Source organism: Acinonyx jubatus, chromosome A2 (assembly GCF_027475565.1).
Source record: "Acinonyx jubatus isolate Ajub_Pintada_27869175 chromosome A2, VMU_Ajub_asm_v1.0, whole genome shotgun sequence".
Classification (NCBI taxonomy): domain Eukaryota; kingdom Metazoa; phylum Chordata; class Mammalia; order Carnivora; family Felidae; genus Acinonyx; species Acinonyx jubatus.
In genome coordinates this window covers 37695488-37718179 of record NC_069383.1, presented here as the reverse complement: position 1 = coordinate 37718179, position 22692 = coordinate 37695488, and the positions used below count along the sequence as shown (strand labels likewise).

Here is a 22692-nt window from a genome sequence, read left to right as displayed (position 1 = left end):
CATTATAGCAAGGAGTCGGAAATGGAAGCTCTTAGAGAAAAGACACCACATTTAGGCTTTCCAAGTAAAGAATGGGAAGGAGGATGGTTGAGCAAGGCAAGTTCCAGCAAGCACAGGGACCTAGAGTCTGAGAATCTATCAGTGGTTCCCAAGGATGGAGCCCAGAGTATAGGAGAAAGAACTACCTGACTCTAAACCGGAATGGAGACAGGGGCCAATTTAGGAAGGGCCTTGTGAGCCATGAAATGACTGTGGACTCTACCCTAACTGCAAAGGAGACATTGCAGGTATTGTTTCTCCAGATAAACCCCACCAACAAATTACAAAACAGATTGCTCGCAGTTTACTGCAGATCATGTTCTAGAGAAAGAAGAGGCTATAGGCCAAGAGACAAATTAAGAGGTGAATGCAGTAATTCAAACAAGAGGTACCAATCCAGCACACCAAGGTCCCTTAAGGCAACAGCTGCTTGGCCCTGCAAAATGAGGCTTCCCCAAACACAGACGAGGCAGAGTGAGATGCCCAGGTCCGTGCAAAGCAAAGGCTTTCAGCATCAGAACCAAAAGCCTCACACGTCAGGGCTTCCATGGTTCTTAGAATCAATGCTGATGCTCTCTCCCTTCTACCTCTCCTCCTTCTAGTCTCCCAGACATAACACCCCCAGTCACTGAGAACCTGGGATTTTACTCCAGGGTTCCTCCTCATTCCTCATCAGGTTTGGCCAAGTCCACCCTCATTCGTGGATACACACTTCTATTCCTTTACGGTCACACAGCATGGTCTGGTCCTTGGCTCTCCACCCCCTTTCCCCACACGCTTCTGGCACCATCTTCAACCCCTGACCCATCCAGTGGCCTCTCCAGCACCACTGTGTTCTACCATAGCCCCCACCCGTAGGCAGGCAGCACACGACGGGGCTATCATAAAGTAGGGCATTCCTATGAAAACTTTCTTAAGCAGAATGGCATAAGGCAAAGAAGCAATTACCATTAATTTACATGCAAAAACTTTTAGCATTCACAGACTCAAAAAATAACCTCTCTGGGGTGCACGGGTGGCTCAGTCGGTTAATTGTTCAACTTTGGCTCTGGTCATGGTCTCACAGCTCGTGAGTTTGAGTGCCCCATCAGGCTCTGTGCCGACAGCTCAGAGCCTGGAGCCTGCTTCAGATTCTGTGTCTCCCTCTCTCTCTGCCCCTCCCCATACTGTGTGTGTGTGTGTGTGTGTGTGTGTGTGTGTGTGTGTGTGTGTGTTTCAAAAATAAATAAACATTTAAAAAGATTTTAAAAAAATAACCTCTCTTAGACTTTCCTAATATATGAGGACACACCTTGCTAAAGGATGCATGAAATAAACGGAGCCGCTCACAGAGCTATGGCGGCTTGATGCAGAGAGGCTGAACGTAGTTCCTGGGAAAGGCCCTTGGTGGCGCCACAGTTGCAGCCAGGGGGCTGTGCGCTGCCTGTATAACAACTCTGGGGAAAACAAATGCTGAGCGCCTTTTTCACATTTCGCCTTTTTTCGTAAAAGTACAATCCTCTTTGGATTTCTTTCGGTTAGCAAAAACAGGTACTAGTATAGGTCTGTCCTGAAAGTCAAGTGGTGTAAGGCAAACTTTTGCAAAGCTGGGGATACCTGCGCTCACTGCACATATTCCTGGTATTAATACCAACACCTTATTTAAAAAGTAAAGAATGGCAAGCAATTTCTTCACCACTGTCCATGGAACCCCAAAGCCTGGGGCTAGGCCTCCAGACTCTGACTATAGGCCTGCCTGTGTGCATGTAGGAATGTGGTACCACGACAGGGCCATGGGCTTCAGACTTGCACAGTGTGTCCAAATCTCAGCTCCACTACTTACCAGCTGGGTCACCTTGAACAAATCACTCACCATCTCTAGATTTGCTCTAAGGCTTCAGTGTGCATGCATGGGGCCAATCACACAGACCTAGGCCCACAAACATTCATGTTACTTTCTCCTCTGCTTATCCACTCTTAGTTTCCCATAATGTAAACATTTATCACTATAAAATTCTCTTGAAAGAGAGTAAGAGATACTCAATCCATCTTTCTTCCTCTAAGTTTCAATCTTAGAAGAAAACTACAAAAAAAAAAAAGTTGTGCATTGTCTAAAGTACTTAACACTGGTGAAGTGATAGGAATACGGGACAGTGGGGGGGGGGGGGGGGGGGGTGTGGAAAATGCCCAGGAGGAAGAGGAAAAAGGCTTTCCAGCTATTTAGAGTGCAACACCACTCAGGTGTTTATATTGGACAATCTTGGCAGCTGGTGACTCACTTCTATGCAGAGTATCTTAAAATGAAACTTCTATTCTTTTGTACAAGTTCTGAGTTTTCCAGGATATGAGACACTCCCTCCTCAGGGTTGTTTCCTCAGGCTCACAAGTGAGTAACACCACCACCCAAGTCCTTATCTTCATTTTAAAGCTTGAAGGGAAATATCTCTCTTAACCTTCACACTGATTTCTGTTTATGCACTGCCTTACTGAATTTTTTTAAAAAATAGATACACCTACATTGAATAAATGTATAAATTAAATGAGATAAAACTATGATACATTTCTAGTTTCTTCGCCTGTTCATGGATCCAAATCTGTATCTCTTTGTATGCCCCATCAAGCTAGTGCACTACATTATACATAGTAGGCATACCCAATAAATAATCATCTAATTTAAGTTTCTCCATCAATGTGTCACAGGATATGCTTTTATAGTTACCACTAAGGGAAACAAAAATATTCAGCAAGTAACTCTTAGAGGGATGTACTATCTGCTATCAGGAAAAACTTACTAAAGGACAGAAAAGGGGGAGGGGGATTCCCCAAATATTGTTTTATGTTCCTCAGGGACCTGGTATTCAACACCCAGGCCTTTCTAAAACAAAGTACACCAAAGTGATGTCTCCAACCACATTTCCATACAGTAAAACCTCATCTACCTATTTTAAACACTAACCTAAATGGTCAGTTCTGTATAAATAATTGTAGCAGGAAGACAGGAAGCATCTCGAGAACCTACTTCTCTAGATGCTTTGCAGGCACCCAAAGTGATTTGATGACTTAAGACAATGTGAGCAACTTCACAAAAATGCCATTATTCAAATAAACATATGCCTGGAGTAGATAAGCATCACCAAACAGTCTGACTCAATTAAGTCTGTGCTTCTGAGGGTGGGCCAGGGGAGTCCAACCTCAGCCATGGAAAGGACCTACAGTGACTAGGGCAATGCACTGAGGTCCAGGATTTAACATGTTCACTTTGTCCCTCTTCCTAGAGCCCCAAACTGTTCAGATCCATTACATTAGCTCGGGCTGCCATAACAAAATACCATAGACTAGGTGGTTTAACTGACAGGCATTTATTTTCACATCTATGTTCTAGAAGCAAGAAGTCCCAGAACAAGGGGTGGCAGGATGGGTTTCTGGTCAAAGATCTCTTTCTGGCTTATGGATGGCCCTTCTTAGGTGCAGGTCTGTGGAGAGAGCAATCAAACTCTCCAGGGTATCTTCTTAAGAAAACACTCATCCTATCCAATCAGGGCACCAGCCTTGTGACCTATTTAGTCTTAATTACCTCCTTACTGCAAATACAGCCATGATGAGGGTTACGGCTTCCATATATGAATTTTAGGGGGATATAAACATTCAATCCAAAACACCCACGAATAAGCAATTATCCCTCTGACTGCTAAATAAAACCTCTTCGAATTGTTGACTCTCTCTGTTGATAAGTCTCTTGCATAAATTATCCCAGGGCCCACAGTCTCACAGGACAGAGTTCACAGAACAATGGAGAAGTGAGCAATGACACCAACATCCATTTTCTAAACGAATACGTCATGGAGAGAACAGCATTTTTATAAGTGAGTTCGTTTGAAGCTCCTTTTCAAAGAAGGATTAGGGCTCTTTTTCAAAGACATATCTGAAAGCACAGATTCACTGTGACTAAGGGAGACTGAACAGGGCAGCGACATCACAAGTAATCAGGACGGTACACCAAGGAAAGCCACTTTGAAATTCCAGAACAGACTACTTCCTGGACATAGATGACAAACTAAACTCATGCATTCCAGACTCAACTTCCACCAGTCTAACCTCTAATCCTGAGAAGAAACTCTATACAGGAAATAATGGTCAGCTTATAAAAGACTATATATAATTACCTCTGATTATAAAAGAAATTCATGTCAATTTTGGAAATTATTAAAAATACAAAGTCAAAACAAACAATGCCATTTCTCAACTGAAACAATGGATTATAACAGCACAACACCAGGTTATTTTGTATCTCACCTCTTCAATTCTCTTAAGTACTTTCCCATTTCAAAACACATCATATTTTTAACATGATTTATACATAATGTTTCCCCTTCTAATGTGGGGCCAAGAATGCAAATATCTATATTTGCCTGGTTGTCTGGATCAATTTCTATAAATTACAGATGGGAGTATTAAGTGAAATGGAGAATGCAATTAATACACATCTAATTCTCCTTAAAAAAGCAAACTGAATAAAGGGAAAACTTTAACAGGGAGTGAAATTTTGTAGGAACGCTCCTCTTTTTTTAGTGTTTATCATCCAGATTGCTGGAGAAAAATCTCAGTGATTTCTCCTACCTTCATTCTTTCTAGAACTACCTAGTCATGTTTGGATTTCCCGGTTTCTTTGAGAATCCAGCTAACCTCTTAGGTCTGCTATCAAAGAAGCCCCACCAACTTTGGAACCTCAGAAGAATAACCAACACTCTCCTCTCCCCAGGACCCAGGCTGGGGCTATGTTTAAGTTGCCCCACATCCACGCACACCCATGTTTACGAAACATGTTCACCTCTCGTCACCAGTGACAGATAAGATCCTGTATTTTGGAGAAAAGAAAAAGATATAGAATCAAATCTTTACATTTCTGCCTAAAGATTCCAGGGAGACATTTTTAGGCTAATGTCCAATTAATACTCTTATAAAAATAAACAAATTGCTTGGTTTATGAAATGGCTCACAACTCGGGGGAGGGAAGGTTATCAAATTCACCTAGAAGAAGACCTGTTAATTTCATATCCAGAAGCATTCCCACCAACCTCCCTCTCACCAAGCTTCTCTTTTTGGCACACTTTCAGGGGACATGAGTATGGGTGGATAATGCACACATGTATTAGCAGTTTCCAACAGCCTCCCCATATGAATGTCATGCTCGCCCCTCTTCCTCCCCAGCTGAGAAACAGTCATGTTTTAGTTTATTAAAATTGACAGATGCCTGTTTCCAGATTTAGTTGCTTTCCTTCTTCTGTAGGATGCAAATGTGATCACTGACTGATGCAGCCTTGGGTCTTGAACCTCCCTGCAGTGCTTTGAACAGTGCTGAAAAGTCTGTGCTGAGTCCTCCTTATAGGCCTTTCTTCGAAATCCAGTTGATGTGCACAGCTCTAAATTCCCAGCTAGAAGCCATCATGTACCACGTGCAATGGTTTGCAGCAATTCAGACAGGATCATCTCTTCTCACACTGCTTCCTTCTCTGTCACCAAGAGACTGTAGGCAAAACTACAAAATCCATCATGCTTTGTTACTGAAGCACTTCAAGGGCACCCATGAAATCACTCTTCTCAGACTACAGTACACTTCTCAAAGACAAAGTATAGTGGCATTTTCCATAGACTCCTTTCCACCCACCCACCCACCCCGTCCTAGTAGTTTCTGGAAGTGGTTATCTCTCAATGGAAATACAAAGATGGGGTGGAAAGAGAAGAACCATAGATGCCCCAGGCGATAAAGGAAACACTCCAAGTTGAAAGTATTGACCTGACCTCTAGCTGGTGACGTGGGGAGATCAATGAGAGATCTTCCTACCCAGGTCACTGAAGGTGTTCTGCTTAACGAAGGAAACTCTCCTCTCACCAATTCATTTTCTTTTTTTGAGAGAGAGAGAGAGCTAGTGTGAGCAGGGGAGAGCATCAGAGGGAGACAGAATCTTAAGCACGCTCCACACTCAACACAGAGCCCCACACAGGGCTCAATCCCAGGACCCTCGGATCATGACCTCAGCTGAAATCAAGAGTCAGACGCTCAACCAAGTGAGCCACCAAAGCGCCCCACCAACTAGTTTTCTTAATCCAATTCCACCTGCCTTAGGGAAACTACTCCCAAATTTTGGCAATAGACTTTCTGTCAGATGTAATTTTTAATATTCTCAATGTTTGCCTGTGTCTACCTATTGACGTTTCAGTGAGAAGTTATGACAGGCTACATTCGGGGAAGGGAACTCAATGCTGTCTGAGGCTAGAATCCCTTACCTCCAATCACGTGTTTTCAGGAGTACAGTGGTATACTTTCAAGAAGTATACGAAGTATAATACTTCGTAGGAAGTATTATATATTTACCACACGCACACAAAATCTGTATGTACTAATATATTGTTTTGGAAATCTGAGCATTTTCCCATATTTGGATGAGCGCATACACTTACATACTGTTTGAGGGATATGTAAACATTGTTTATTGAAATATTTGTTCATTCTGTTCTTCAACATCCTGTTGGTGAAATCTCACAAACATGCCCAATCTGGTGTGAGATATTTGCTTGGGAGAGAAATGTCACAGAAATAGAGATAACTGATGCCTTAGCCAGGCAAGGCACTAATGAGAAGCAAGAAGAGACCATAAAATTTAGTTTACTACCAACTCTACCTGGACAGGTAATATTTCTTCCTTTAGAATACCCTGTACCCATATTAATAAAGTGCTCCATGATGACTGCTCTTTGGAAATTTAGGGGCTGTCACTTAAAACTTAGAATGAACAAGCAGACTACATAATCAAAGTCAATACAATTAATAAAGTCTTATGTAGGTCGACCACTTCAGTCATCACTCATAAACCAAATAACTTTCTAACCATACTGGTTAGTCCAGAGCCTCCGTCCTTTGCTCCAGACTCTGCCCACCAGCTATGGCCACCTGAACATTTGACAGGCATGGCAAACTCTAGGTGGCCAAAGATACTCCTGATCTTACATCATTAACCTGTGCTGCCTACAAAATTGTCTCATCTGTTGAAACCACCTATGTTTACCCAGTTGTTGGAGCCAGAAACCTGGGGGGGGACATCAACTTCTTCCTTTCCCTAACTCCTCCCATCCAATTACCAAGCCCTGTTATTTCCTGTCTTCTAGCCATCTTAGATCCTTCCAGATTTCACCATGGAAGGATTGCTAAACTGGTTCCAGCATGTCTCTCTAAACTCATCTACTGCAATAACCTCAATTTTCTCATTTTTATGCCAGCCCCCTCTTCTACAAGCACCAATATGTGTGATTTAAACTTTAATACTGCTCCTATTTCCAACAAAGGGAGTTTTTTAAAAAAGAATTCGCTGGGGGCACATGGGTGGCTCAGTCAGTTGAGCATACGACTCTTGATTTCAGCTCAGGTCATGATTCCAGGGTCATGGGATGGAGTCCTGCATCTGGCTCAGCACCGAGTATGGAGGCTGCTCAAGATTCTCTCTCTCTCCCCCTACCCCTCACCCTTGCTTTCTAAAATAAATAAACTAATTTTAAAAAAGAATTTTCTGATAATCCCCGTATTCTAACAAAAGAATTATTCTCATCTGTGCATTAACTCTATCTTCTCTATGTGCTACACCTTCTATAGTTTCAGGCATAGTCGATATTCACTTTGATTTCTTTGGTCACTTAATATTTGATACATGAAATGTATTTGGGAAACAGTATTATTTATGAAATTGACCAATTTCATGAGTATATGATGCTCCGATGTGCTAATAACCAAAACTGGTTAAACTATAAATAACTGGCATCTATGTTATTTCACAAACAACGTGGTGAAGAATAACGTCGTACTTAAAGAATTTTGTTCCTATTGATTTTTTTTTCATATAAACTTTGAGGAGTGGGATCACAGATTCAAACTCCTACAACTAATTGTTGTATGAGGCAATCCTGGCACAGGGGGTCATGGGGCAGTTCCCCTGTAATACTTTCTGGGTTCCAATTCTAGCTCCACCATTTGTTGTGTGACTTTAGACAAGTTATTTAATCTCTGTGACTCAATCTCCTACAAAATGTGAGTGATAACTGAATTTTCTCTGGCAGAGTTGTCACAAGGATTACATGACAACACATGACAAGCTCTCAGAACTATACTTCACGTATATCAAGTGTACTGTAAATGCATGCTGGTTATATTAAATACTAACCTGATCTTTTTGGAAATATATATATAATATATATGTATATTATATATATTTATATATATTAATATATACTATAATATACATTTATATATATATATACACACACACATATATACACACACACACACACATATATATATATAACCAAAAAGATCAGGTTAGTATTTAATATAACCAGTAGGATAACCCATATCAGTTTTACTGCAACTTTATCACCAAAAGACATTAACACCTTTTTTGGTGGTTCTTATTTAATGAGTAGGTATCCAGTGATATCTTAGCACACTTTTTTTTTTAAGCCAGAGGCAGTGGACACCTGAAACTAAAATTACATTGTATGTTAACTAACTGGAACATATTTTATTTTTTTTAAGTTTACTTATTTTGAGAGAGAGAGAAAGAGGGAGCACAAATGGAGGAGGAGGGAAGAGGAGGGAAGAGAGAGAGAATCAAAAGCAGGCTCTGCACCACCAGTGCAGATCCTGATGTGGGGCTCGAACTCAGGAACTGTGAGATCATGACCTAAGCCAAAACCAAGAGACGGTCAGTCATTTAACCAACTGAGCCACCCAGGCATCCCTTGACTAACTGGAATTTAAATAAAAACTTAAGAAAAATTTAAATGTACAAAAATTTAAAAAATAAAAATAAATAAATGTCAGAGAGAAAAACAGTTGTTCCTCAAGTAAATTTAAATATCTTAAATGAGGGGCACCTGGGTCAATCAGTAAAGCATGCAACTCTTGATTTCAGGGTTGTGGGTTCAAACCCCACACTAGACATAGAGTCTACTTAGGAAGAAAAAAAGACAAAAGAAAAAAATTAATTGCTCAGATGAAAATAGGTTTGGAGATCTTTACTTCTTTATTCTTAACTATTATATATACTCCGGCCAAATACATTACCAGTTCAGTTTTTTTATAAAAACCTGCCTTTTTTCTTCTAATAATGATCAGCAAGCAACATGAAAAAAGGCAGAAAATGATGGGTGGTAATCCCACAATTGACAACTTATCTCAGTAGACTTAATCTATTTATTCTTGTTATAGTAGCCAGAGATCATTCTCAAAGGAAATTATGGAGAAAATATCCAAAATTGGCCACTATGCAGTTCATACCAGCCCTCATCAAAAAGATCCTAATTGGAAGATAGACATGAACTTGGAGAGATGATTTCTACAGTGCATGTGATAGCTTTGGATATTTGTTACATCTTTAAAAATAACAGCACATAAAAAGGCAGATTTTGACTATGTTGAAGGAAAAAAGTATGATTATTAAACTCTAAGTCAAAAATAAGCACAAATATCTAACTGCTAAGAAACCAACAAAACCAATGTCATGAATGAACTCGAGCAGAAACCCAACAAGGTCTGAGTTCCAGTCCTTCCTGTACCGCAAATGTGATACCTAGAGAAATGCCTTTCAAACTGTAGGTCAGGATCCATTAAGGAGTCATTAAGTCAAGCTAGTGATGAGTTTTGTTTTGTTTTTTTAATGATAAAGAATAGAACACCACACAGAATATGAGCAAATATTGCACTGTATGTGTGTGGGCTGGGGCTAATGGTATTTGTGTATCTACATTAGATGAAAAAAGTAAAGGTGTTTCCTATTATGGATGATAATATGGACTAATAAAACTGTCTTCTATTCAGTATATTTCCGAAACAAGATTGAAAGCCACGACATAGAATCAGTCACTTAATTTCTGTGAAGATGCTTCCTCATCCCTTAAATGGAACTTACCATTCTGTTTCAGAGACTGTACCCGAACAAAGTAACTTCACTGTATTTTTTTCAACTATAAAACATGGTATTAATATGTTATGGTTACGGAATTTTGGTTGGGTTTCCTTAGAGTTTGATGTTACTCTGCCATATATGCTTGCAACATCAAGTCACTATGCTAGAAATCCAGACATCCAAAGATAATTCTGAAAATGTGGTCTCCTTAAGAGTAGAGTTGGAGACCAGAAAGTCTAAAATTTCTCAAAATCTGTATAATCTCCTTTGCAGTATCTACCATACCACCTCTGGGTGGCGCAGGGGGTGGGGGGGGAGGGGTTGGGAAAGAGAAAAAAAAAAAAAAAACAAGAATAAAGAGAGGAAAGGCAGCACCTCTGTGTTTCTAGGGCCTCGCGAGATAATCTTCACTTAGTAGAATGACCAGAAGAGGGAAACAGGTGTATATGCCATTCCCACAGGCGGCCGCCAGCTCAAGGACATCAGCTGCCATCCTGCTGCCTGCACAGCTCTTCAATGGTACTTGGCCTACAGATATAAATCACTCCTCTTCACCTTCCATTTAAGTGTAGAATCCTGGGGACACCTGGGTGGCTCAGTCGGTTAAGCAACCAAATCTTGATTTCAGCTCAGGTCACATCTAATGATTCAGGAGTTCGAGCCCCACAGCTGGAGATTCTCCTTCTCGCTCTGCCCTTCCCGCCACCCTCAAAAAAATTAATTAAAAAAAAAAAAAATAGAATCCTGTGCCAGACTCTAAATGTCACAATTTCAGGCAGCATATCATTATTTATCCATACATGTTATGTGGATACACCATGGTACCACAAAGAGGAAACATTTTAAGACACTAATACCTAAGAAACTGAAAACAGCTAAGAAGACAGGTACACTCACTCCAACTCTTCCACACAAGCTACCATTAAAGCACCCATTTCAAGGAAAAGGTATCATAAAGATCCCATATAATAATAGAAGGTATCGCTTCCTCTAAAATAGAGCTTTAAAAAGGAATGGGATTCCTACTTGAATGAGAGCAGAACACTTCAAGAGAAATGGAGGACAGGAATTCTTTTGAGGACTCGATGACACAAGTACTAAATACGTCATTTTTAAAATGACACTCATAACCTTCAGATCAGCTTGTTCTGAGTTTTGCTTCTTGTCAGGCTCATGAATTTTCTGCACTGATCAATCCAGCACATAACCTCCCTCTAAGCTTAACCAGGCGCACACATGTAAAACATCTGGCTGGGGTTGAGAGGTGCAGTTTGCAGCTTAGTGAGATATGCCAGCTCACCTGGGAACCCTGTGCAGAAATGGCTGCTGAATAAACGAACACAGAAATATATATGCAACAGTCCTAGCATAACTTTCTCTGTGACTAATTCTCACCCCTTTAAGGGAGGAAAGGGAGGGATGTCTGATGAGGGCATGCGGGGAGCAGGTAGTGATCATAAGGAAATTTGTGAGGGGGCTACCAAGAACGTTTTTGGCACTGCGCGTGGAGTTCTTACTAGAGAGAGAAAATCAAACAGATTGAAAAATGAACAACCAGCACCTTGGTTCTGGCAGCCTGCCAGGTAGCTTTTGCTTACCTTTGATCCTGGTTAAAAACCATGCGGGATGTGTCACAACAGAAGTGTCTTTCTTTATAACAATCTCTACACCATAGAGGTATCTTTCTAACCAAAGGACACATTTGTTTGGAAGAGCTCTAAAGAATATCGGGAAGGAACTTGATCTCATTTGACCAAGAGGCTGGGACTCAGAAACGTTAAGTGACTTACCTAAGGTCACCCAGCTGGCAGCACTGTCTAGCTTTGGGCCAAGAGCTACCCAGAATTTCCCAAGATAAAATATGTGTGCCTACTAATATGTTTTTAAAGAGACAAGGTCTCCTCTCCCTCAGGACTACAGCTTTATCACTATATCTTCTAATTCCCTAGAATCAGAACACTTTGGTATAAAATTAAGCAGACATTGTTTTAAAACCATCCACCAATTGGGTGGGGAGGGTGCCCACATGTCAGGTTTGAAAAGGAATTTCTATCTCTGATACATCTTACTACGGCATGACATTTAAGAAAGTTTACCCATATTTACAATGTTGATTGAAACTGAAACATAAAGACACATAATTATCTCATATATAATTGATGGTGGATAAAAAGCATCATTGGAAAAATATACAATTTGCATTAAAACTTCAGGTATTCCAAGTTACAAAGACTAATTTATTTCATAGAATGAGGAATTACATTACTACTACACCTGATATCAGCCAAACATTTGTGTCTATAAAGTATCTTTTCTTTCGTATTTATAAAAACTAGAAAAGAAAGCACATGCACTAACCAAGGTTTAAAAAAAAAACAAAAAACTTGCAGCATAGACAGCTACAAATAGTGCTCTCCATGGTGAGAAATAAAGTCCACACTTAAGCATCCTAGCAAAATTTTCACCACACACACACACACACAAATGCACACGCTTAACAGATGGATTCTAAAAAACAGCTAAGCATTCCATAAGCCAAATGCTCAAAAATTAATAATAAAAGATGGTTAACATTCCTGTATGTGTGATATTGTATAAATGAGCAGACCCACCTCTGTCCTCACTTCTCATCTCAACCTCCTTTTCCCAACGCTGAGCTCACCCTCCCATCTCCCCCTACTCTGCAACCAAATTATAACCACCCAAAAGCAAGGTGTCTGCTGCAGCCCAAAACATTTGACCGATAATATCCGGTTTGCCATTCCAGGAAATCCCAGAGTGTGTTTTAAGCCTCTGCCCAAGGCTTACAAAGAAAGGCGAGAGAAAAACTAATCAATACCAGCACCCAGCTGTGACCTGGCACATAAGGAAATCAAGAAAATAAATCCCATCCATAATCTGTATAATTTAACACTTGGAAGAAAGCAACATCTGGGATCGACTCCAAGCGGGACAGTGTTGCTGGATGGGTCTGTGTTTCTTCCAATGAGTGTTAAACCCAGTGACAAGGGGACACTCCAGTTCCTCACCATTTCAGCAAAGGCAATGTCTTTCCCAGCAAGGGTTAATCTACCCAAAAAGGTGGGGGAGAGTGGACAGAAGGAAAATAACAACCACCAACATCTACTCCTTGCCAGGACAGTGCCTAGCAAAGGTTCCCATCACACTTTGAAGAGAGGGAAGGCTGGAACCCCTTCCCAAAGGTGGGTCCAGGACAAACTATTGTCTTGCTGAACAGTCACAAACAGAAAGAAAGCTCATTAGCTTTCATTGACTTTGTTTAATCTTACAGTCCTTTCAGTGGACTCCAAAGTCCTATCCCCATGCAAAGTTTAAAAAAAAAATCTCATATGACTAAGATTCCCTGGAAAGGCTTTCCACATTGTCTAAATTACAGGGAAATTAATTTAGAACAGAAGCAGATACCTACACATCGTCTAAATCACTAGATCTGTACCCAATTAAAAAAAGAAAAAGTACACCAATCAGCAGAACGGGGCATTATAGGGAATAAAGACTGTTAGTAAAATCCAAAATGCTTTCTCCCTGTTAAACCTTCTGAGAGGTTATAATTGCATTTGGCCGCTGCAGGCTTGTCAGAGAGCCTGGCTTCTTAATAGCCACAACCTTAAAAGGAGTAACTGTCAAGGGGCGACCCAGCTGAAATCAAACAACAAAAACAGGAACTGTAATCAGCCTGAAATGGGAGGAGGGAAAGGAAGGGAGACTCCTGTATTCATCAGTCAACATTAATGTCCTTTGTTGTTCACCTTTGCACAGAACAGCGAGCATTACCCTGTTCCTTCTCCTCCGAAAGCCAGTGTCAGGGTAGTGCTTTCTTAAAAGCTGTCTCCTCGCCTCGAAGACCCAAGGCTTTCTGATTTCCCCTTCCCCATTATCACTCCACAGCTGTCCTCCACCAACCCCCAACGCTCTTACCCCGGGCCGAGAGGGTGGCCAGAAGTAAAAGCATTGCTGAAATACCCGTTCCCCTCCAAAGACCAAAGAGGCGCAGATGTTGAAATTTACCAATCCCCCCAGCCCCTAAACACTCACACCCCATAAACCCGGGATAGGAGGGAGGAAGGAAGCTAGGGTCAGGCTCGGTCTGTCAGAGCGGCTCCTTTGAGGACAGTGCCACATTCCGCACTCCGGGAATGTCGGAGGGAGCCGGAGGTAGGGTTTTGCGCCCCCCTCCCCTTCTGTTTTGGGGGTGTTCTCTCTGCGCAGTACTTGTTGTCTCTCTCTCCACCCCAGGGAATCGTTGCAGCCCACTGCCCTCTTTGGGGAAGAAAGATAAGGAGGGAGAGGAGCGGAACGCCGTTCACCCTCCTCTTCAACTTGACTCACACACGCCCCGTCGCCACTCCAAACTCCGCAGGCAGAGCCCGCAGCAGGAGGGCTGGCCGCGCGCTCCCCCAGCCGTCCCGGCACTCCGGGAGCCGGTGCGGGGAGCACCGATGGGGCGGTGAAGGTCGAGACCCCAGCGCATACCCCACTGCCCGGAGCCAGCTCGGCAAAGCCCCAAACCCGCAGCGCGATGCCAGGATTAGGCATTTCCAGCCCGGCAGAGCGAGAGGGGCGCAGGGGCAAGGACGCGAAATGCGCACCCGCTCGGGCCAGAGCGGAATAAAAGTTCGCCCCGCGGAGACTTACCCACGCCGTATTTCTCGTGCTCCGTAGGTATCCACATGGCTAAAGGCGGGTCCGGGGTCTTCCGGCTTTGTAATCCCCGCGCCTTCTCCGTCTCACAACAATGCACAGCTCCCGAGTAGCGGCTGCAACGCTGAAGCCCCGCGGCTCCGCTCGGGCTGTGAGCGCTAGGCAAGGTCTGCGCTGGAGGCTCCCGAGCCCGGCGGTGACACCGCTCCGCTGAGGGTGCGCCGCCCGCCGCTCTCCCGGCGGCGGCTGCTCACAGTCCTCCGACGCGCTCTTGGGGACCCGGCGGCGCAGTCATTGTTCTGATTCACTGAACTAAGCTACAAGCCAGGGTACTCTCCGGCGCACCCCCGCCCGCCAGCGCCTCTTCCAGCCCTCCCTGTCCCAGAGTCCCCACAGCACGCTGGGAATTGTAGTTCTGGGCCGCTCCATCCCGGAAGGGGGCGTGGCATCAGCGGTTGGGGGCGGGGATTAGGCGCCGCTCTCCGTGTCCTATTGGCCTAGAACGTGATGGCGAGGCGTGGACGTGGAGGAACCCCGCGGTGATGGGGGGGTTCGCCTCCAGTCGCGTTTCCATTGGTTCCGGGCTCGCCCAGCTGCCCTCCCTTTTCTCGTCTGTCTTGTAATGGCTGCTCCCGAGACCCAGGGGGCTGCTGCCCGAGGGGAGGAGGACTGCAAGAGCAACCATAGCGAATCTGGGAGTGTCAGTTATGAGGGTGAGTACGGTTCCACTGAACCGTAAGTGGTCTTTTTCCCTCTCTCTCCGATCAGGATTGCAGCTGACCGCCAGGCAAACCCCAGGAGCCTGCCAGCTCTAAAGCCACCTGAGCGCCAGGGATCCATGGGAGGGGCCCAGCGGGGCGGTGTGGGGTCGGAAGCGGATACTTGGTGACGGCTGTCTGGGTAGGGAAAAGAAAATGGGATGGAATGGGCTTCCCGGCGACCAGAGAAGCTCCCTGAGCGTTTTTCTTCGGTTTGGAGCTCCCAGGTTTGCGCTTGCTGCCGGGTGGGTGTGTGTCAAGTCACGTTCGCGCATGTGTGATTGTAACTCCGGTATTAATTAGCTCTCTCCTCTCCGGTATCCTGCCTCCGCCTCGGTTTGCTTGGTTTGGCCTCGGGAGATATATTTTACTTGTATTCGGGCGGTTTTCCGGTTGCAGATTGGTCACTTCTCTCCACTCTACAGATTTATTTGATTGCTGGCAAGAGCGGCATCTGAAGAGAAAGTGTCTGTCACAGCCTCTTTGGTAGCTCTTGACCGCCCCAGGCGATCGCCAGGATTGAATGTGGACCCAGGCTGAGTTCTTCGAGAAAGAGGAAAGGAAATGGTATTTTGCAGTCATGGCTTCAGAGAAAATTTGAAGGTGGTTATGAAAATCATCGCAACTACTTTGACGCTACTTGTCTTTGAAGTTGCCCTCTGATCCACTATAGAGATTATAAACCAAACTTTGAAAGCTGCCAGGGGGATTGATTGTCTTCAGGATGCCTAGCCCTATTCGTTTACCTTTAGTGCATCTATCCCCGCCCGCCTCCCTTCTTTTTTGTCTTGTGTAATTTAACAGAAGTTGTCTTTTTCTTTTTTTTTTTTTTAATGTTAATTTATTTTTGAGAGAGAGAGAGCACCAACAGGGGAGGGGCAGAGAGAGAAACACAGAACTGGCTCCAGGCTCCCAGCTGTGAGCACAGAGCCTGACACGGGGGTTCGAACTCGCCAACCTTGAGATCATGACCTGAGCTGAAGTTGGACGCTTCACCCACCAAGTCACCCAGGTGCCCCAACAAGTTGTCTTTTTCTATTTGACATGGTTTGGGGGCTTAAAGTTTCTCTGGCCTTATTTGAGATTTTTTTGGTTATTTTGTTTTTGTTTTCACGATTAAATTGACATTTAGTTTTGAGTTTTTATCTCAGCACAGAGATAAAGTGCAGTCTCCTCCCACTGCCCATCAGTGGAACTACCTATCTCTGAAATTATTTTAATACCTCTACCAAAGAAATCTTTGATAGGCTCCTGACTTGAAATACTTATGCCCACACCTGACCATTTCATTTGGGGGCTCTTATTTGGTGGTAAGATACTATTAAGGTTTTCCAGATTCTCAAAGTTCAGAGGGCTCCCTGTTTAACATTTAAAGATGAAATCCTTGGTGAATTTATCCCACAGATTAACTCATAAAAAGGAAAATTGGGAGTTTCTTCCAAAAACATTGTTGGACAATTAGGTATCATTAGTTATTTAAAATTATGAAATTTTTCATTATAAATATTTGAAGCCATTCAGAGGTGTGTAAGTTAAATGGAAGCTCCTCCACCACACAGTCCAAAATAATGACTGTTAAAAGTTTGTTGTGTATTCTTTCTGACATATTCCTAGATGACACACATCTGTATTGTTTTGATTTTGAAAAATAAAAAGAGATCATTGTATGTAAGCTCAAAGATCTGCACCCCCCTCTCTCCCAATGATCTGTATATTTCTTCCATGTCAGTATATTTGTTGCTTCTTTCTTTTTAAAGACTACCAGTTGTATTCCATAATACAAATGTACCGCACTCTAACCATTCCTCTATTAATGAACATGTACTATGGCTTTAGTTTTTCAGTAATTTATAGTGAGCAACTTCATATACATATCCTTCCCCTCTGGCAAAGAACGAATTTCTTGAGGAATTGCAGGATCAAAGGTAACACAGGTTTAAAATTTTAATAGATACCAGATTTTTCCCTTTGAAAGACGTCAGCATACACTCCTATCAGTAATATATAAACGTCCTTTTCCCTTGTGCTTACCTACTGTGAGAAAATCATTAATCAAGGGCCAATATTTAAATGACTATTGGATTGAATTAAGTAAATGCTATAAAGCATAATTCTAGGTTCCAATTTCTTTTTGACGACAGTATGGAGCAGTAGTGAATTTGAAGTATCTGTAACAAAAAAAAATCCTCACTGTGGTTCATAATTGACAAGTATTCTCGCTAATTGTTATCAGTCAATGGGAGAGCTAATGGTTGAGTTTTATGTCTTTCTTGTAAGGTTGTCACTAAAAATCCCCTTAATAATCTATGTATTATTCTGTAACTTTATCTGAATTGTTTTCAAAGCCTGCAAAGTGTGATACAAATTTCGGCTGGAAATAATGATACTGAAATTATATTCATATTTTTTTGTTAATCATTTACTTAGGTTCTCAAAAATATCTTTCCCTGTAAAATCATTAATTTCCTGGAAACTGCCTCTTTTAGGAGGTTTCACTATGGTTCTAATTAAAATATCAACCTGTGTACTTAATATCCTGGAGCAGAAGAGTTCTGCTAGAATGAATCTCTGAGTGGTGTGCAGGCAGGGATAGCACCTTACCTGAGATCTGAGGCTCCGTCCCTCACCAGGAAAGCCCCTGATCTTGCACAACACTGCTTTGCATACATTTGAACTGTAACTGGGATTTCATATTGTCCTCTAAAGTTTACAACAGACGGTAAATGGACTCAATTTCTCACACTTTGGGATGTATTACTGGTATTTTCTCTTTTGCTGTTTTTAGTTAGAAGCAGTAAGATAGTACATATAGTTTATTAATTGACAATACTTCTAGGAAATGTTTGAGACGGAGGTGATTTGTGACAGGGTTAACCTGTGCATCCATATTACAATCTGCCAGAGTTAACTTTTTTCCCTGCAAATGCATGCTCAGTAGATGACAATCATGGGAATGCTACCTTGGATTTAGAATGTGTTTCCTCTGGAGACCTTGTTAACACATTTGCAGTATCTCTAGAAGGAATGGGGGTAGCGGGTGGTGTCAACTCCTCATTCTTATATTTGCTATTTCGATAGGTAGCATCAAACCTTAGCTAGAAACCTAGGGAGCATCCTTGATTCCTATCTTGCCCTCAGGTCCTGAACCTGACCAGTTACTAGGTCTTATTTTTCTGTGCCTGAAATAATCTTTTGAATTTGTTCTTTCTCTTCATCTCTTTAGCCACTCTTCTGTTTCTAACCCTCACCATTGCTGCTGAGTTACTGTGTCCCCCATCCTCCAAACTGTGTTCTTGGGGACCAGAACTTTGACATGTTTGCTTTTGTCTACCCAAGCCTGTCTTGGAACCCTGTCAGTGTTTAATCATTGTTTAACAAGAAATGAATTCTCTAGCCTGGATGATTGCAAAACCTTCCTGTTGATCTCACATACTCTTGACTTTTGCCTCCTTAAATCCATATTCCAAAACACAAATGTATGAATGCGTCTTCACTTCAAATCTTCAGTGTGGCTCTAATGCTTATGTAATGAGATCTCACTTCTCTGCATAGCATTTAAGATTCTAATCTACTTTTCCAGCCTCATCTTCAGTCACCCTGCTTTCCTTCCCACATCTTCATTATCACACTTACCATAGCAGACTGTAGTTATTTATTGGTAGCTTTGTCTACCCTGGTAGACTGTGAACTTCTTGAGGGTAAGAGTTGTCTTATTTTACTTTTATGCCAGTGCTTATCAGAGTTGCATGAAGTGAACACTCCAGCAGTTTAATGGTTAAAATGTACCTGAAATTTGTTCAGAGTACTTCGAATGGCAGCTATTTTACGCAGAGGAATTGAAATCAAGTAAAAAACTGAGTATATGTTAGGTTTATGAAAGTTATGCACCCCAACTAGAAAATGCAGAATATATCATCATGAAGATGATATTTTGTCACAGGTAGTCATAATTAGCCTTTTGACATAACTTTGCAGTCATCTTCTTTTTTTTTTTTCTTTTCTTAATGTTCATCCATTTTTGAGAGAGAGAGCACAAGCAGGGAAAAGGCAGAGAGGGAGACACAGAATCCAAAGCAGGCCCCAGGCTCCAGGCTGTCAGCACAGAGCCCAACACAGGGCTCAAACCCACAAAACGTGAGATCATGACCTGAGCCACCCAGGTGCCCTTCCAGTCTTTTTTTAAGTAAAGTATTAGTGGTGTATGGATAATGATTAAATTAAAAAAATACTTTACATCTGTCCTTTATAACCTTGAACCCATAACTTAATGAACTGCTGCATAGACCTTGAAATTGGTGTCCCATCATCTGCATGGCAGTTATCTGGTTTTCCACAGTTTGTCATCTTATTTCTAGCATTAATGCTTAAATCCAGTCTCCTACATTTGACAAGACAGTGGAGAGAGAACTAGACCCTATCTTGGAAAAACTGTATTTAAATGTCAATTCTGGTATTTATCAGTTGTGTATGACTATTGTCTATGCTGCTACATTTATGAAAATATAATACCTACCTTGCAGAGTTGTGATTATTTCATTCAATTATGTATTTATGACATGCCAGCACATTTCCCTTTAGCAGCTTGGAATTGAGTAACTATTAGTTGTTTTCAATATAAAGGTATGCCTGAATGAACAATGAAACTGCCTGCTTTCTGATTCTGTATTTACTTAGAAAGCAGTCTGAATTGTGGTGTAACCGGGGAGAAGCTTAGGAATGTGTTGGTGATACCTGTTTAGGCTGCCCTTGCATTCCCGGGAGTTGTCAGGGTGTCTGCTTGTGCTCTGTACTAGTATTGCAACTATGCGCTCTGAAAGCCTTTTATATTATCTTCATACCCTTTCTCACCCCTACCCCGTGCTGCCCCCTCACCCCCAGCTCCCTAAACACACACCCACGTTCAGAGTCAGCAAGAAGCTCAGATAATCTTGCATACTGGGATGGCCTTGCAAGGTACAAGCTGGAGAATGTCACGGAAGAAAAAGAATTATAGAAACCTCCTTCTGAACATCCTTTATTTTCCTATAAAAATATTTAGGAACTAGCTTAGCTTGCAGGATATTAAGAGGAAATTATAAAAGAAGATGTTATAATAACGATGCTGCTAACATTTGTTGAACAGTAACTGTGCCAAGTACTGTTTCAAATGCTTTCACAAGTCTTAGGTTATTTCATCCTCACAACATCCCTGAAGTGGATACTTGTATTATCCCCTTCCCATTTACAACTAGTGCAAGAAACTGGTACAAGAGTGACTTGCACAAGGGCACACAGCAACAGAAACAGAACTTTTATCCTACTTACTGTTATAATGATGTCTCATAGCAACTACATTCCATTGGATAACGTCTGAAACAGACTTCCCTTAGACCTAATTATGTTCCAATGCTAACGTTCCTATAGGAAGGCAATGTGCTATAGGAAAAAGAGGATGTGTGTACATATTGAAGTCAGGCCAATGTAAGATCAAATCCTGGTTACTTACCAGCCATAGACAAGGTAATCAGCCTCTGAACCTCAGTTTCTCATGTGTAAAATGGGTAAAATCCTATCTGTCTTGCTGGAATGTTGAAATGATGAGTGAGATGATGATACAGTAGCCTGGTCTTAAATAAATGGTGACTCATTTCAGACACAGGTATGGGCACATCGTTGGCACGTGTGCCACAGGTGATACAGGTGATGATTTTGAGTGCTACAACCTTATTGTGTTCTATTTCATGACCAGGTTTCTGTTGAGGGATTACTTGGACTATCAGACGTAGAATTTACATACACTACTCATTATGTTGACACAGACCTTCCATTCATGCAAAAGAACAGTGCTGTCCTCCACAACACATACCCATACACTTCCCATCTTGAACAATTGAAGATAATATCGATCAGATTCACGTAATAAAAATTATACTGTCTCCTACACATAAATCCATGAGTAAATAGATACAAAATAGTATACTGCCATCTCCAATGATTGAATCTTTAAATGTTACTGTTACCTGTTCTTGGAGAACTTTGCCATAGAGTTGGGGTTCAGTTTTGCTATGATTTATTTAATAAACTCCAAATGGATTGGTATTTCACTGAAGGCATCTTAACAAATTGCTGTCTCTTCCTGAAATGTATGTTCCCACTGACCTCATTGACCCAAACGTGAGCAGGGCAGCTTTTTCCAAAAGTGGAGATGGATTTGACCACTCTTGTGCCTTTGTTTACAACTCAGCCACTACTCTTTGTGCCTGTGTCATTTATTTGTAAGTTAGTCAGCTGAGGCTGGGTGCCATCTTAGCTCTAGGAACCAAGTAAAGTTTCTAAAATTAAACAGGATTTAAACCTTTGCTTCCTTTGGGGAAGAGGTATCAACAGTTGAGAAGTGGTAGAATATTTCAACTGGTATAAGTCAATGTGGGATACTGTTGGGCTTTTCCCATGTTTTGGTACCTTTGAATTAATACATTGAGTAAAAATGTGTGGGAGGAAAGACTGGATTCGAAGTCTGAAATATTGGATTCTCATTGTGAATTTGCTGCTCTGTAGCACTATGAACATGCAGAAAATTATTGAACCTCTGAGTCTCCCATTTCATCATAAAAATGCTGCAGTTAAATTTAAAAAACAGACAAAAATGCTGCAGTTAAGTCCTACCTTTTTGGGAGGTTGAGTGAAGCAGTGAATATAGGGAGGAGCGAAGCAGTTGCTGAGGATGTATCATAAGAAGCTGTGGCGGGTCTTTGGAATTGGAAAAAAGTGGATTCAGAAGTAACTGCCAGTTACAACCTGTGTGACCTTGCACAGGTTGTTTAAGCTCATTATTATTATGACAACTGCTACTAGAAAAGTCTAGACATAACTTTTAAATAATTACAAACTAATCAACATTACAGTTTGAATTGAGACATACTCCTGATTTTATTATATGGAAGCCTTTAAGGATAAGGACTGTCACATACACCTTGGTGTCACTACATCTTCTACAGTGCCACACTGTGATGGCACTTGGTGTTGGTTGAGTGGTGACTGGGTCCCATGCAGCACAAATGAGGAAGAGCCCCTGGCTGTATCTATGGGAACATTTCAATGTAGTTGGTGGGGCTTTGCAATTATATTTTATCAGAGCCAATTGGAGAGGCCTTTCTGTTTCCATGTCACACTGTGGGAAGAAGTTGATGCATTTCAATCTGCAGTTTGTTTGTATTGACTGAGGAGCTGAAAGCTTTTAAATGTGTTTATTTTTAAAAGAAAGGAAATGCCTGTTCTGACTCCTGGTTTCCCTAACACTGTCCTCTTGTCATGCTTTTTCT

General features: G+C 41.9%; 2 protein-coding genes across 9 annotated transcripts in view; one reads left to right on the top strand and one right to left on the bottom strand.

Moving 5' to 3' along the window:
• Positions 1–15026, bottom strand: part of DOCK4 (dedicator of cytokinesis 4) — a 429626-nt gene extending 414600 nt beyond the window's left edge. For all 4 annotated transcript variants that reach the window (XM_027075294.2, XM_027075298.2, XM_027075297.2 and 1 more), the window contains exon 1: positions 14628–15026. In XM_027075294.2, the coding sequence (XP_026931095.1) occupies positions 14628–14664 (37 nt within the window). In that variant the 5' untranslated portion in view covers positions 14665–15026. The remainder of the gene's footprint in view (positions 1–14627) is intronic.
• A 160-nt stretch (positions 15027–15186) lies between these two features.
• The window catches only part of ZNF277 (zinc finger protein 277), a 111037-nt gene continuing 103531 nt past the window's right edge, over positions 15187–22692 (top strand). Inside the window, exon 1 of one of the 5 annotated variants that reach the window (XM_027075299.2) lies at positions 15187–15346. In XM_027075299.2, the coding sequence (XP_026931100.2) occupies positions 15256–15346 (91 nt within the window). In that variant the 5' untranslated portion in view covers positions 15187–15255. Of the gene's footprint in view, positions 15347–15394; positions 15619–22692 lie in introns of those variants that run through there. The other 4 variants (XM_053218207.1, XM_053218205.1, XM_053218209.1 and 1 more) reach the window with 4 other exon arrangements.